At 36.6% G+C, this 16948-nt stretch overlaps 3 protein-coding genes across 5 annotated transcripts in view; 1 reads left to right on the top strand and 2 right to left on the bottom strand.

The window, feature by feature from the left end:
* LOC149717386 (uncharacterized) overlaps positions 1-949 on the bottom strand; it is a 56161-nt gene extending 55212 nt beyond the window's left edge. Inside the window, exon 1 of the mRNA XM_089838764.1 lies at positions 531-949. Within this exon, the coding sequence (XP_089694890.1) occupies positions 531-599 (69 nt within the window). The 5' untranslated portion in view covers positions 600-949. The remainder of the gene's footprint in view (positions 1-530) is intronic.
* Positions 950-9084: 8135 nt separating this feature from the next.
* LOC149717387 (thiopurine S-methyltransferase-like) lies at positions 9085-10656 on the top strand. Its single transcript, XM_089838781.1, has 8 exons — positions 9085-9364; positions 9424-9516; positions 9589-9712; positions 9772-9824; positions 9882-9956; positions 10019-10104; positions 10168-10212; positions 10453-10656. Exons 1-8 carry the CDS (start codon positions 9282-9284, stop codon positions 10575-10577), a joined length of 684 nt encoding a protein of 227 aa, XP_089694907.1. The 5' UTR covers positions 9085-9281; the 3' UTR covers positions 10578-10656.
* A 1052-nt stretch (positions 10657-11708) lies between these two features.
* ArfGAP1 (ADP-ribosylation factor GTPase-activating protein 1) overlaps positions 11709-16948 on the bottom strand; it is a 58322-nt gene continuing 53082 nt past the window's right edge. For 2 of the 3 annotated variants that reach the window (XM_089838775.1, XM_089838778.1), the window contains exons 11-12: positions 14707-14847; positions 11709-13786 (exon numbers count right to left, since the gene is read on the bottom strand). In XM_089838775.1, coding sequence (XP_089694901.1) covers positions 13342-13786; positions 14707-14847 — 586 coding nt within the window. In that variant the 3' untranslated portion in view covers positions 11709-13341. The remainder of the gene's footprint in view (positions 13787-14706; positions 14848-16948) is intronic. The other variant, XM_089838780.1, reaches the window with a different exon arrangement.

The following is a 16948-nucleotide window of genomic DNA, read 5'->3' on the forward strand; positions in this document are numbered from 1 at the left end:
TTCAGAAAAGTATACGTGAGATTTTAAATATTTTGTACTTTTGCATTTTTAATTTCAGACTTTCTGGCTCCAGCTATAAAGTACTTGACATAATTGCGATGCGGGTGTATGTTTAACATTGTAGAGTACGCGTGTATTTAGGCTTAAGTAAGCTTTGAAATATAGTTGGGGTAATTAAACACCAAATGTCAAAAAATATTCTCCAATAAAATTGGTGTTATTGCCTAATTATTTACTTTGCTTGAAAATAATCATCTTTTTCATCTTTAACCATTAACTAAATTGGCGGAATTTAGTAATTCCTAATGATTTGGCAACCAATTGATAAATATCTCGAAATGCATGTTCGAAAGTACGAGAGGTTAATTTAGCAACGCTACTTATTTATGAAGCTAATAACAGGATATTAATTTTTGAAGAACACTAAGCCTCGGTCCATCAAAAAAAATCACGGGGTTTGGTTTGGCATACTCCGATCAATGACTGTATGCACTCGTGTAAAGATTAGAGTAAAGAAAATGGTTTTCTACCTGATTTTTGGTGACTTTCCATTGTCTTCCTTGCCGATTAAAGCACATACAAGCCGAATAGGGAATCATGGTTATGTTTTAGATGGAAGTACTTGAAGACCGCTTAGAAAGGTTGGACGGAAAAAAGAAAGAATCGAGCACGGTCCGTCCGCGGAATCGACAATGTTTCAGTCCCGTCGACTTTCCAAGAATCTCGTAAAGTCTTCGGCAGTTTCCGAGCGATCACTTTCCGGATAATTAAAGTTCATTTTGCGCTGGAAATAAATCGAAATGAATATGGTACGCGGGAAAAAAAGGCGCGAAATTTTCGCGTTTCTGACGACAGAGCGAGAGAGAGAGAGAGATAAACGTAGCAGACGCGCGCGTACACCCCGTTACGGGGTTGGTTTGAACGGAAATGCGGGCGAAGCGAAGCAGTCTGAATTGGCCATATGTCTAATCAGCGCCACTAGCGGATGGTCTGAAAACTACTCCCATAGAGTCTAGGTATATTTAAGCGGGTTTGCAGAATTTCCGTCAGATGGCGCGGCATTCGAGCCACCTGGCGGAAAATCTGCAAACCCTCTTAAATATACCTAGTCTCTATGGGAGTAGTTCTCAGACCATCCGCTAGTGGCGCTGATTAGACATATGGCCAATTCTTCGCCAATATTTTTGTAAACACTGAGTCGAGCGTCCCCTACTGGTAAAATGATTAATCAAACCAATGATGATTTTGAAAACGCGAAAAAATAATAAAAATTCAGGCTAGACAGTCACCGTTCGAAAAGCTTTTCTTTCCTTTACAATTTAAATGATTAAAAGAAAAAAAGTAATTTTCCCGCCTCGTATCCCCCACGGTCTCCAAGGCAACGGGTCACAGGGTGATCGTCTTCCGGCAATAATTTTTGAGCCGGGCGTTTTGGTCCACCCCCGCGTGGGTAGCTAAGCCTAAACCAAGCTATATTTTTTTAAAGAGCGCAGTTCAGACTTCCGGCGGCCCTGAGTATTTTAAAGCCCGGGCGTTTTACCCGTCCGTCTCTTACGCAAGATTATGGTCAAATTCCCGGGTCCGACATTTTTCGAGAGCAGACTTTGCTACGCTAGAGCAGCTCTGGAGCAGAACGTATTCTAGGTCGGTGCAGAATATTACCGCTATATCGGAACACGCCTGCTTGATACGCTAAATTCCGATTGGTTAAACCCCCATTGACGTAGTTTCGGGGTTCGAACATTAAAGACACCGGCAGCGTTAAGCTTATGTTGCATAGGCCATTTCGATCGAAGATTCGCGCCTACAATAAAGTGGGTATTACACGTATAAATACAGCTTGAAACGAACTAGTTCACGCTTTAAATCGATTTACCCGATCGAATTAAAAAAAAACGTCGATTTTTAGAAATGACCGAACTTCAGAGAAAAAAAATTATTTATCCGCTCAAATTATTTGGTCACCTTTTTTTCTTTTTTTCCCTGATCCAATTTATCGATAAATTTAAAAAGCTTAACTCGGAATTCGAAGGCATGAATGCATTTAATTACTCCAAAAGTGTGTAACATTCTTGAGTTACTCGTCTCAAGTTACTGGGTTCTTGTAATGGGTTCAAAGCCATATACACTACAGAGTGGTACGAGCTACGGGGATGAGACGTCAATATTGGTAGTCTAAATTGTATGACCTCAGCTCTCCGACTTCCAATATGGTCGCCAATATCGAGGTAAGAGATAGGAGGGTGTGACGTCACGAAAAAGTTCATGGTAGCAGACTATACGGCGATGTGCAGGATAAAAGAGGCTAAGGGCCTAATTTCGCTCTAGGCGGCGATCTATAGATGTCATGAAGTTACTTATTTTTCAGTTATCTGATTGGTAATAGAAACTCCAACCAAAACTTCCAAACATACTGCGCCCCCTGTTGTTGCCATGGCAACAGGTTTCCATAAAAAAAATGGCTGCCTTCAACGACTTTATCCACTTAATGTTTTTTAGTTTTAAAAACTGTAATAATTTAAAAAAAATCGCTCAAATTCATGACCTAAAGGCTATTGACTTAACTACGAGACTTCCTTTTAATTTACGAAGTAATTTTTAATAAATTTATGCAAAAATCTTCAGTTGCTAAGCCTTGTCTTAGTTAACGAGATTTCAAATACATATTTATTTTAAAAGTTCCAATTTCAAGCAAATTATTGGCCTCGAAAATGAAAGTTTCTATTACTGCTCTATTAAGTGTTACTGTAATTAGCTTAAGTATTTAATTTAGTTCTTTAAGCGACATTATAACCCTCATTCAGAGGGTTTCAATCAACTAGATTAGACTTTTGAGTGAAAACTATAATATGTTATCGCGTTTTTTTGGAGGTTTGGGAACGATTTGGATTAAAGTGTTTTATTTTTTATCGGTGATTAATTTATTATTTGATAAAAACTAAATTAAATGTTCGTTTAAAAAGACATCCGATAACATTTGCTGATTAAAAAGCAAATAAGCGTTTCGAGAAAATTAGATTTGTTTCCGATTAAGGCCAGAGAAAAAGAAAAATTGCTTAATCATTCCTTATTCAAATTAATTAAAGGCTATCCTAGATTAGAAAATTAATTTCCTGACCTAAACTTAAATACTAATGAAGCTACGCAGTTTTGGGATAACAACTTGAAAGGATTGCTGAAGTTAACTAAGCCTAAAAACGATCTTTTAACTTTTAGTAAGCCTAAAACACTACGTTGCACAAGCAGATAAGCCTAAAAGTCATCTTTCACAGGCAAATAAGCCTAAAAAACACCTTTCGGAGACAGCTAAGCCTTAATGCGATATAGTAGGGACAGGTAAGCCTCGCCTTTCATAGAAAACTAAGCCTAAAATCAACCATTTAGGGACTAGCTAAGCCTAATCTTTCATATATAAAAGATAAGTCTAAAATAAATCATTGACGGACAGCTAAGCCTAATCTTTCATTTATGAAAATAAGTCTAAAATAAGTCATTAAGGTACAGCTAAGCCTAATCTTTCATTTATAAAATTAAGAGGCCGAATATCAACCATTTAGGGACAGCTAAGCCTAATCTTTCATATATATAAAAATACGCCTAAAATAAATCATTTAGAGACAACTAAGCCTAATCTTTCATTTATAAAAATAAGAATAATATGAACCATTTAGGGATATAGCTAAGCCCAAACTTTCATACTAATATTTTGTACCTTGGAAGGGGGTGTCGTCCCCAAGCCCTGGTGGCTTCATGAACCTATCCCTCGAGTCTTATTAAAAATAAATAAATAAACATAAGTCTATAATATCAACCAATTAGGGACAGCTAAGCCTAATCTTTCATATATAAAAATAAGCCTAAACCAACCATTGAAAGAGCATGCCCCTAAGCCTAAAGATCATCTTTAAAAGATTTTCTAGGCCTAAAAGCACCTCTGAAAGACCTTGAAGAAGTCTCGAATCGAAAGCATCATCGAAACGATATCTTGTAAAGACATCTAAGAAGGAGGCAACTTCCTCGAAGGCAATCATAATTTCATTACATAAAAACACACTCATCCCGCAATAACTTAAGTAACGGGAAAGGGAGGAGTAGAAGCAAAGCGCTGCTCCGAGAGAGAATTTTATCCCTTTCCGGTTTAGACCAAGTCAAGGGGGGGAAAAAAGAGGAAAAACATAACGGTTGAACTGTTATGTCAAATCATATCAGACCTTTTCTTCGGCGCGTTAGCTAAAGTATTACTGACACGAAGCCCTTTAAGTGTTAAATTTGAAAGAAAATTGAAACAGGAGTAGAAATACGTATACTCCCTGTACCTTAAAGAAAAACAACAACTAAGAAGCAACTAAACGTGCTTCCAGTCTTGGAGGTGTCCAAAGATATAAAAATCCCGCTTTTCAAAGCCAATTTGGACAGTGGGCAGTTGTTACTCCGGTTCTATATTCTTTATCGCTTCTTACATCTGGCAAAACAAGGGGTCGGACAAGTTTCGTGGTTGAGGAATTAGTGCACAAGCTTAAAGTTCTTTCAAAGGGCATGAAATTTAAAGGCCTAATTTGAAAAACTTTCAATTTATAGGCTTAGTAATGTTTCCTTGGTGAAATATCGGTGGTGAAACTACACAAAATATGTGCATGTCAACACGTAGCACCATAAGTTCACAAAATTTGTTCCATAAGTTTGACAGAGGTTACTGAGAGCATGTCATGAAGGGACTTTGTTGAAACGTTCTAGATTCTCGTAAAGCGACGCCTAGTGAGGCGCTGTCAAAGGCTTAGTACAGACTAATTAGGAACACGGATTGCAAAACCGCATGTAGTCAATTCTCAGTTGTCGTTCTCGAACTAGCTGTAAGTCTCTAGCATTACGAAGTATAGTATAGGTATAGTGTCATACTTAAGGAACATATCTTATAAACTTATGGTAGCACGTCAAAATAGACGACTGTTCTGATGCACTTTAATTTAGAATTAAATCCATACGCGTTAAGCCTAATTTTAAAATGAATGAATTGAAAAGCACGGTGATATTGTTTCCTAATGCCAAGTCTTTAGTACAGATACAAGATTTCTTATAGAAAACTTCGCATTCTTATTGGTTCAGATATACGCTAGCCATTGACGTACAAGACGTAAAGACCGTTGGTCAATTTCGGATTCAATAGCAATCAATGTCCGACCCTTAGGAACGATCACAAAGTGTTAAATTTTTTTTCATTCTTCCAGAACAAAGGGGATGAAACTAGATCTAGTTTGTTTCTAAGTTGCCATGACAACCATTTTGGCGCGTCATTTTATTCTCAGAGTAAGTTAGAGGGGGGGTCGCTGGGGGGGTGACTACCGTCTAAGTCGTGCTTGCTCTTAACTTCCGGTTGGTTCTATACGCGCCTTGTCATAAGTTTAAAAAACTCGGAAAGGGGGTGCGATTAGGGTTAGAAGTTTTTGAAAAATAATCGAACTTTATCAATACCAACCAACGCCTAGAGCTAAGCCTAACTGAAATGATTATCCGAGGCAGAAAAAAAACTGTACTGGTACACATTTTCCCGGTCTTTCTTTCTTTCATTTGGCGGGTGTATATATGTTCCAGATGCGATAAATCAAGAGAATATAGCGCTATGAGAATCTTATGATAGCGTGCACCAGAAGTTTATAAGATACTTTCCATAAGTATGACACTTATTATACTTCGTAATGCTAGAGGAGTCCCCCTCTACAGCTAGAGTCATAAGTTTATAAGATATGTGCCATCAGTATGACTAGACCTATACTTAGTAATTCTAGAGACTTACAGCTCGAGCTAGTTCGAGTCTTCGAGAACGACAAGCGAGAATTGAAGACCTACACTAGGCTGTACTTCCATCTTAATATTTAGTCTGTACTAAGCCTTTGACAGCGCCTCACCAGGCGGCGCTTTACCTCGAATCTATGACCTACCTCATTCACTACATGTCAAGCCCCAGTTTGTAACCAGTGACAAACTTATGGAACATATCTTATGAACTTATGGTGCACTCTAGGTGAAGACGAGGGGAACCAGACCAATATCAGAAGTAATATAACAAAAAAATAAAAAGTACGACACTCAATGAAAAATTTTTAAAAGAGGGTGTTACCAAGTAAAAGAACTCGGAACTCTTAAAGTTGCTTCATAAAATATGATACATAAACTAAAAAAAAAAATAAAGAAAGAAAGAAACTATTTGTAAATTATGATTATCTTATGTTTTCTAGGAGACTAGGGCTTCCTTTTATCTTTTTAGTTTATAGTTTTGAATCGTAATTAAATAAGATCAGCGTGTTCTACTTTGAAAAAGAAGAGGCTTAAGTGGTTGTTAAGCCTTAAAAGAGAGTGTAAACCGTGTCACTAAAATAAAGTGCTACTTCAGACAGACAAACTGACGAAACATTAACCCCCCTCTCACTCTCTGCTGTATCACTGTTTATAACCTTATTTGTATGACCTCATATTGAAATTGAGAAGTGCGGTTATGTTTTTGAAACGAAACTTAAGGAAAATATAATGAATTAGTTTGTAAAACAGTTAAATTAATCCAACGTAATTAATAGGTCTTTTTGAAACGGAAGGGGTTTGATACAGGGTTAAGATGAACATTCAATATGTGGATCCAAAGATGTTAGATATGCCTACAAACAAAAGGATTTTGGTGGACTGGTTCAAGTCTTAAAAAAATATCAAGCATACGATACTGCGGGGTATTCTCTCTCTCACTGAGAAGCACCGCTAGAGGCATTGCGAGTTGGATAGGAGAATGTATTGGATACATCCTCCTTGGTCTGAGGCCCCAAATGGCGGCCTCGCCCCTGTATGTTGGTTTTTCTCTATGCAATTTTCGAAATGGTCTATTTGGGTGTCAAGAGAGAAAGGTTAACTAAATACTTGACCCTAAAAATGGCCAAGAAGAAGCTTTCAAAAAAAGTTAAGCTTAGAAGCAACCATTGGCGGATAGGTAAAGGGGATGAGTTTCAAACTATCTATAGTCTGCTAGCAAGAACTTTCTCGTGATGTCACACCTTCCTATCGCCTACCTCGGTTTTGGCGGCCATATTGGTAGTCGTCAGCTTAGGCCATACAATTTAGATTATCAATATTAACGTCACGTCCCCGTAGCCCCTCCCCTCTCAGTACCACTCTATTTCAGGGTTCGGACGAACATTCTATATTGAAAATCTGTGAGTTTTCCAGCTTATCTCTGACCAAATTTTGCCAAATACCTTAACCGACGGTTTTAAGGTGTTTACCAGAGTCTAATTCATAATTACACCTGGCCCATACGAAATCCCTGACCTATCCCTGACTTTTTAAGAAGAACCTATAATATAATCCCTGACTCCCCCCCCCCATTTTCAAAATCCCTGACTTATCCAGGTTCCGTACGAACCCTGCATTTGCCTTTCCCTCAAAACCGTCACTAAATGACCCAAATATTCACTATGAAACTCTACTAAATTCATGGATGGTTTGGTTATATGTATATAAAGGAAAAAGGGGTCCTTTAGGTTCGGCGGTTCAAGTAGGGCAGACAAGGGTTAAGAGTGTAATGAACTTTGGAGGAGGCGTACTAGCTCCGAGTTTCTCTCTCTCTTTCTCGCTCTCTTATGTCCCCACTAAACTAATCCGAGACGCAAGGCAAAAATAAAAAAAAAAATGAGTTGGGAATGAATGAATCTTTTCATAAAATCCCTTTGGATTCACAACTGAGTACTGACTAGAGAGTTATTTATTTCAGACTATAGCTTAAAAGTTTTGAAGCAGAGAAAAAAAGCAAAGTTTCTTCAAGTTCGTAAAGCATGCTCGTTAAACAATTTTGGTGGTGTACTTCACTTTTTTTGTTAAAAATAGTCTTCTCGATTCTATCGGAACTTGCAAAAGAGACAGAGAAGTTTAAAAATAAAACAAGAAAAGGTTGTATTTGCGTGGGTGCTTTAAAGAACGCGAAGGTTCGCTAATGAACGATGTAAAATACTTTCGCTAAAAGGTTTTCAAAATTAAAAATAAAAGTCCCCGCGGGATGATAGCCAATTCACTAAAATCATAAGTTTATAAGATATATTCCCTAAGTACGACACTTATTATACTTCGTAATGCTCGCTAGAGACTTACAGCTCGAGCTAGTTCGAGAGCGACAAGCTCGGTTTGTTTTGCAGTCCATCTCCCTATTTAGTCTTTGACAGCACCCTAGTCACCAGGCGTCGCTTTACAATTTTGAATCAATAACCTACGTCACTACATACCAAGCTCCAGTTTGTAACCAGTGACAAACTTATGGAACATACCTTATGAACTTATGCAAAAATTTATTATTAGAAAGTTTTGAAAAGTTTAAAATAACGCAACCTTTTCCCCTTAACACAATATTTTTAGGTAAAAAAGCATATACGAAAAATGAGTTTATTATTAGCTCAATTAGCAATCCTCTGTGAGTAAAGTATTGATTCAAACTGAACTGCTAGCCTTTCTCTGTGCAATCTCTTGACTAAACAACGGCCTGGCAACAATGGGGGGAACGTTAAAAATATTATCTTATTTCTAATACAACCAAACATTATGTAGTATATATAAATTGAAAGTAGGACACTTTCTTATCAATGGGGATTAAACTATGTGCATATTTATCAGCTAGAAAAAAAGAAAGCATTTAGTTCGCGAAAGGTCGCGGTTAAAACGGAAGCCCAGCAACTAGCGATGGAAGAATTTCCAAGTATGTTTGTAGATGTTTAATTTAAATTTCTTAAAATTCTAAAAACAGGTTTATACTAGCGAAAAGAAACGGCCTTTGATTAAGGCAGCAAGATAAAACGTACTGCTAACTCCCTACAGTGGCCATTTTAATGTATCTTTTTATTCTTAACAAGGCTACCATTTTTTGTAAAGGAATTATAATAATGTATAAGGATTAACCGAAGTCTTACAACAACAAAAAAATCGTTATTCCTCGCTTGAGCTTATAGTTTTCCGTATTGATTATTATAAATACTATTGATTTTAGCCCTTGTTCGGTTTCCCGCCTATTTCTAACATTTCCCGCCTTATAAACGCGATGACAGGGCTGCCATCTGTTATTATTTTAACAGAGGCGTCTGGACTGCGGACTCCGAACCGGGCATCAAAAACGTACCGGATATAATTTAGCCAAGTCCGCTGTTTTTTTTTGGCAGACCCATTAATTTTTAGGATAGTTATGTCAATTAAACTCTAGTTCATTGCGAATTAAAATTAGATTTAAGAGTATTTAAGTATTTTTATAATTATTAGCAAGCATGACTGCTCAATCTTCTATGGAGTTTTGGAAAACTAAATGGGATACTGGTCAAACTCACTGGCACCTCCCTGATTTGAATCAGTACGTTTAATGTTAATTAATTTAAGTTAATTTGTTAATATTTTTTTAATTAATATTAGAAAACTGCTCAAGTATTCCAAGACCCTGTTTAATGGCAGAAAAGACGGTTTGGTTTTTGTGCCATGTTGTGGTAAAAGTGTGGATATGAGATGGTTGGTAGACGTTTTAATTGTTTAATAAGTTAATTAAATGTAAGTTAATCAATTTAATTTAAATTAAATTAGGCTATACGATCAAGGTTATAAAGTAGTGGGTGTTGATTGTGTTGAAGCTCCAATATTGGAATTTTTTAAGGAGCATAATTTACCATACCGAAGATTTGAAAATGAAATTGGAATGGTTTTTCAGGTAATGATTAATTAATTTTTACTCTAATCCTAATTAACATTTTAATTAATATTTTATAGTCCACGGATGAGAGGTTAACGATTTACTGCTGTGATATTCTTAAACTCAATAAGTATAACCATAATTTATTAAATTATAATTAATTTAACTAATGTTTTATATTAAATAGAGATATCTGTGGACCAGTAACTAGAATATGGGATAGAGGTAGCTTAGTAGCCGTTGATAAAGAATTCCGAAAATCGTAATTAAAGTTCGGTATTAATTAAAATTAAGTTAATTAACTTGCATTAAAATTTTATTCAGGTATGCTGCATTAATAAAATCACTTGTAGCACCCGATTTTAGATATCTATTAGATGTCCTACATTATGACGATTGGTTTGTGTCAGGTTAGGCCCGATTTCGGTTTAAAAAGTTAATTTAAAATTGATTTAATTTAAAACTTCATTTAGGTCCACCTAGGAACATTCCACCCCCGCTAGTACAGGAGTTATATGGTACGACTTGTTTTTTTAAAGATCCCAAACAGCTGATATAAAATCCTTCCCACGCACCGTGGCGCCATCTTTCCTGCCAAATATATCCCGCCATATTATCATTCCCGCCAAAATGAAAACCCGCCAGATTACCTTTCCCGCCAATACGTGGCGCCATCTCTCACGCTAAAAATATATCCCGCCATATTATCTTTCCCGCCAATAATAAATGCCGCTTTTTTATTTTCTTCAAATATTTAGGAGACACTTTTGATATATTGCATCTTGAATCCCGAGACATTACAGATTCGTATGAAAAACGTTTTGGTGTAAAGAATATTCACAATGATATTTACCTTCTCACCATGAAAAAAACCGCCCAGTAATCTTCCAAATGTTTTCAATAAAAAACACTTGAACATGTACCTTACAACTATGCTAATAAATTTTGTTAATTCCTTTGAATCGCGGGTGAATTTCTTTCTTACTGTTATCAAAGCGAGGGGTACAAGGCTTAAGTATCGTTTGGAGATGATGCAATAACTAAACCAATCAGTACTAATATCAAAACTAGGGGTACAAGGCTTAAGTATGATTGTAGATCATGCAATAACTAGATCAATCAGTACTTGCATCAAAACTAGGGATACAAGGCTTAAATATTTGAGATAATGCAATCAGTACTTACGTTTTAAGTCCATTAAGTTCTAGGTCACAAAGTCACGTCTCAGCACAAAGGTTTTGTAGAAATTAATAGACATATCCACTCGCGTATTTCTCTGGTACTATGTTAAAACACAACTTGCTAGAACAAAGACACTTGCCAAATGAGTAGCGGTTTCTTTGAACATGAAGAAAGCCGCCCCTTGTCCACGCGGTCTTGTATTGTCTGCTAGCAAACTGCAACCACGCGGTCTTGTATTGTCTGCTAGCAAACTGCAACCACGCGGTCTTGCATTGTCTGCTAGAAAACTGCAACCATGGAGTAATATTTCAATAAATTTAGCTGCAATTCTGTTTTATTGAAGCTTGGATTCTCAGTCTGATAAACTTAATACTTGGAAAACGTAATTGGTCTATTTTTCACCTACAAAAAGCCTATTTTTAGTCTACGTTTTAAAATTTCATCCTGCGAAACTATTAAAATTCATAGTATTTTCAATAATGCCTGAAAATTACAAATATTAAATAGTTATGAAAAAGAGGGTTAATTGAATAAAAGCTGAAACAAGTAGTACCTTGCTGCCAGTACTACGTCAGCGGAAACAAGTAGTACCTTGCTGCGAGTACTAATTCAGCGGAAACAAGTAGTACCTAGCTACCTACCCCCCCCCCCGTTTTCGACCCACCTTTTGACATATCTTTAATTGCCAATAACTTGATTAATTAAAAACAGAATTCCGTGACAGTCCCAGGTTAGCAAATTGACTAACGATGTTTCTTCAGTCTTGTTGATTTCCAGATGTCACACACCATTCTGTTATTGTTTAAGAATAAACAAAAATATTGTTCAAAAATTCTTTAGCTTATATCACAATTTATTGATATAATTAATATATAATTTCATATTTTTTTTTTCTTGTTGTTGGTTTTAGGTTTGTTTGTTTTGATAAACAGGGGCCCATTATACACAAGAGAGAAACGGCTTCATAGTTTTTAAGATGTTTTTTTTTTCTTTTCTTAACCCTGAGAATTTCTACGATGACGATGACGTGCCTACTACATCGCACCAAATCGTAGAATTTCTCATCATGGTTCATAATTTTAATTTACAGACGGATTAAATATTAATACGCGCACTTAATAACTATACAATTAAATTCTTTTCATAGTCTGTATGTAGATCTTAAGATTAATCAGCATTTTAACAATTAATAGACTTTTAAAATAATTAATTTAAGAATTCTACAATTCTAGGAAACTGTGGGGGCGTTGTTACTTTTAAAAAGGTGAATGAATCTCTTTGAGCCGGACGACATTATGCTTTAAAGACTTTGCATGAATTTTAAATAATTCATGACTTAAAGAAGGAAATTGCTTGTAAAAACAGAAATAAATTAAATTTCTTGGCAATTAAGCCTTAATAAATTAGTCCACTTATTAATTACTAATTAAGGTTTTTAAATAAATGTATCCCAATATAAAGAACAGAAATATTGATTATTAGACCTTAATTAACGTTAATTTAATTTAATTTATAATTAAATGCCTTTCTGTTCTAACCACGAAAAAATGATTAATTATATAAGAGATCCGATTAGAGTGTTTGTTATCATTATGAAAAATAAAATCGTTGTTAACTTAATAAAAAATATAAGCTAATAAATTAAAAAGGAGATATTTTATTTTAGGACAAAGAAGAAATAGTTTTTAGTCCTATTTATATGAATTAAACAGTTACTTACAAATGAAGGAACAAAAACCTTTTAATTTTTTCCCCTCCGCTAAGCCTTGGTCGAAAAAAGCTGTGAATTACTTTTCTGAGTAAATTGATTTATGTGGACAAAACAGAACAATTAAAATATTTTAATTAAACACAGTTCACGGAAAGGTTATCCCCGGCCCAAAACTATCACCACAGATAAGGGTCTAGACGACCCTATAATGAATGTACAAGTTTATATAACAAAATAAAGACACTAGATAGCATTGACATCAGAATATAAAACAAATAAAACTGGGTTTTCGAAATAAGAGTAAACTCAAAGCGATACTTTTGCAGCCCTAAAAAGCGCAAAAGTAAAAACGGTTTTCAATGAACGATACCTAGCTAATTGTTTAGACATTTGGGGGTTTTATTATGCAGTACTGATTTTAGCGGTCATACTTTCTTGAGGAACTCAAATAACAAATTTTCCCCACGCATCTCTAGTGTCTTTCTTTCGATAAACTAGTATAGTTCTTTAGCGGCTTGTAAGACAGCAATTTTGATGTCTTCCAAGCATACGTAAGTTTCTGAAAAATTTAAAATAAAACTGAATGGTGGACAAAAACACTGAGAAATAGTCATTGAAGAATATATTGTTGGGGGTTTGACAGTTTAACCGTGTTGGAAACAATTCCAATATCTTATACTTTTTTCTCTCGAGTTGGAACGAACTTTTTTTTTAAATTCTGTTAATTATCATTTAAATTGAATTAATAATTGGCCTAATCCTTTCTAGAACTGATTCTTTGATATCCTTTTTTAGGCGTAGGTGAAAGGTCCTCGTCCCAACCGGCTTCTTCCCATCCCGATTCCCAATTTCTTTCGGGTTTTGTAGAATTTGCCGAAGAAGCGGACAAACTTTCATCACCAAAGTCTATAAGCATGGCTTCTTCTCCTTTCTTATTACTCCTGGGAGAACGGCCTTCCTTAATGGCCGATGATTTGCCACCGGAAGTCGTTTTGCTAGTAGTTGAAGAAGAGGAAGAAGACGACGAATGTTTCGAGAGTAAGAGACCGCCACTACCAGCACCACCACCACCACCTCCCGTCTTGGGTGCCGAGGATTTCTTGGACTCTTTCTTGATCGGAGCACTCGCTGGTTCATCCGCCCAATCATCTTGCCAATCCTCGTTACTCCAATTACTGCTAGGTGTTTTTACAGGGGAACTATATGGATATGGTAATAAAATAAACATTAGTACTTGCGCGTGTATTTGGGTGAAGGTGGAATGAAACGCAAGAAAAACTATAGGTTAATTCTTGGTATGTTCCCTCATTGTCTACTGCAAGGTCTTGAAGGTTGGCTCATTCGATAGCAATTTTTAGAATTCTAGGATGTCAAAGTTCGTGGTTTCCATACAGTATAGTTAGCTATCGAAATTGTACTAAAACATCTGTTGAACATTACAGGCCACTAAATAATGCAGTACACTGGGCTTTATGTTCAAATAAACCGAATAAACATAAATCGTAGAGCCCCTTGGGCATTCGCCCATCTTGTTCAATACAGCTATCTCAGAACCCTTAAGGTTGAAGTCACCCATGCTATTTGCCCATAGAACCTAAAGCCGCGTTTACACGAGACACTTTGGAACCGTTTTCGAACGTTTTGGAAAGGCCTAACACTTTTTAAAAAATAATATTTGCATTTTCTCGTGAAAGATCTTTGGTTTTATCAATTTAATATTCTTTTTTGTGCATTCCAAAACGGTTTAAAACGGTTTCTAAGTGCCTCGTGTAAACGCGGCTTTAGTGGCACCAAACATGGGCGGCCACTGCCAAAGCTAAGTCCGTGACGTCAGGTGACGTTTTACTTAGGCACTAACGTCACAACTGAGATAGTTATATGGTTAAGACGACATGGTACAGCACCACCGATTGTCGCACCTATTACAACGCGCGCACTTTTTTAGTTTCGAGCTCTTTAGAGCTAGAAAACTATTGTTTGGTTTCTGTTCTAACATAACTCGCGAATGAGCCGACCTTCGATAATGGATAACTTATTTATTAAAAGGTTTGCGTTTCACTCCGACTTCAAGAGCCATAAAATCAACGCAAATAATATGGGGGGTGCTTTGGAGACATGCCTATTTTGACTACTGCCTCTGCTTTGAGCCCAGCCTTCCCATGGTTCGTCATCACTTCCAGCGCGGGCTTCGTCTCTTTCGAAACAACCTTGCGACTGATCGTGAAGTAACGGAGTGTTGCTTTTGTCAGGGTCTTTATTCCTTTAAAACGAAACAACCAAATTCACCTCCTCATTTGCGACAAAAAAGCAAACGTAACTAAGCCTAAACACGTAAGCCTAAAACAAAGCAAAAACAACTTGAAGCCTGGTCGAATTTAACGGAAAAACGATTTTATTCTCTCCCTCCCTCGAGGGTTTAAGAAATCGAAAAGTGTAGCGCAAAAACAAAGGTTTCCTTTTCGGTTTAAGTTTAAAAATCCGCGTGGCCGAGTTTTTGTTTTAAAGTTTGACCGAAAATAAGAAAATTCGAAAATAAAATAGAGAAAGAAAAAAGCGTTAAATTTATCGGAATCTTGGAATCTTTTGATTTCTTTTTCTTTGGTGACGTAAGGTTTAGAAGAAAAAGTGAGGAATGAAGCAAGTAGTGGAAGGAAAAACAAAAGAAGAACTTTAGTTATCGGATTTCAAATATTTTATCACAACCTAGCGTCTCTTCAAAGAGCGTATAAAGAAGAGGAGTTGAAGCTAGCAGCAGTGAGCACGAAAATAGAGGAGAGTCGGAGAGACCGAATTCTCCGTCAGCCCCCCTTTCAAAAACGTTACCAGTGCCAGTGGCTCTCTAGGAGCGTGGCGCACATGCGCAATCGGCGCAACCGAGAGAGAAAAAAGTCAGAGAAGTTTGTTTACATTATTACGGCCAAGGCTTGAGTTTTACGGTGTCGGTGTCTCGGCGATACTCCGATACTCGAGCCGCTTCGCGAGTCGTGCGTGCCTACAGTGCTTCGGCGACGGTACTTATTAAATTTGTTTCTTGTTTTTAATCTACTGACCCTTTCCAGTGTTTTATTTTTTAACCTCTCAATATTCAAAGAAAAATAATAAATATGGTTATAATAAAGTATTGTTATTACCGTGGCTGTCGCAATAATTCGAGGCATTGGGAGTTTGGGACACGGCTCTGTTGTTCAAGGGACGCACATGTATTCTTTTTATCTTTTCCGTGGTTAAATCAGTTCTACCGTACGAAATAATCCATCTTTTACATAGGTCAAATATGGTTTTATGTTTGGGGAATGCCGGAATGAAATTAATATAATATCGGGGCTACAGTTTTTCGTATTATTGTAACAGTTTTTGTAACAAAATTTCTTATAGGAAACCATTATTAGGCTTACAAATTATTAAAAATTGTAAATTAACCGTAGACAAAGCTACAGGAACCACGCTGAATGCTGATCTCTAGTGTGTAATGTTAACCTCTCTCTAACCGTATTTTCGTGTTTAGCCTTTTTGAATTTCCCTCTCAAAGGATCACGTGACGTCTTACTCCTCAGCTGTGCGCCGAGGTAGATGCGCGTAAGAGCCAGGGTGCTCGGCCGTTATAAAGTACCTTTCCTCTTCTATCTCTGACTCTCCTTTGGATAATGTGCTCCCTGCTAGCAGCAGTTGGCAAGGCAGTTTTGGGAGTTCTCGCTTTTCTTTATTTATTTATTAATTAATTTGTTATATAATTTCTTCCTAATATCCAGTTCACCGTACATTACAACCAATAAGTCTCGTCGATGCAGAAACAGGCAACCCTCAGTATCTAGACATACAAGGGGGGTTGACCCAAAGCTGTCTCAACGCACTCTCTGAACCCCCAAAGCTCCTAGAGCGCAGGCGCCGTAAAGCGAGATACAAGGCGGTGTGTTTTACCCCCCCCCGTGTCTTCCCCTCTTATACAGGAAGTTTTCAAAGCGAGAACAATTCAGTCAAACCTTCTACTCCTTTCCTTTACACCCTATTGGTATCTCTATAATACTGTATATAAATTTGTTTACATCAAAAGCATATTATTTTTGCCGTTGGTTCACGACCCCAAAACAAATACTACACTCATACGCGATACACATTTTTATTTAGGGACCGTCCAGAAGACGAGTAAACAGTTATTGGGAATTTCAAAACATATTTCCTATCTCATTATAAACGGAAGGAAATACATATTGATTTTTTTTGCTAAGCTTTAAAACTTTGAATCAAGTATCTTTAGAAAAAGAAAAAAATAAGTAGCTGGCGTATTTCAAATTGGGCGTCGAAATGGAAAGAAAAAAAAATAAAATACCTAGTAAGACTTTTTTATTTTTAATGCACAGAAT

This window comes from Phalangium opilio, unplaced genomic scaffold, assembly GCF_054372755.1.
Source record: "Phalangium opilio isolate 3A_F unplaced genomic scaffold, DU_Popi_V2 ptg000003l_1, whole genome shotgun sequence".
Taxonomy (NCBI): domain Eukaryota; kingdom Metazoa; phylum Arthropoda; class Arachnida; order Opiliones; family Phalangiidae; genus Phalangium; species Phalangium opilio.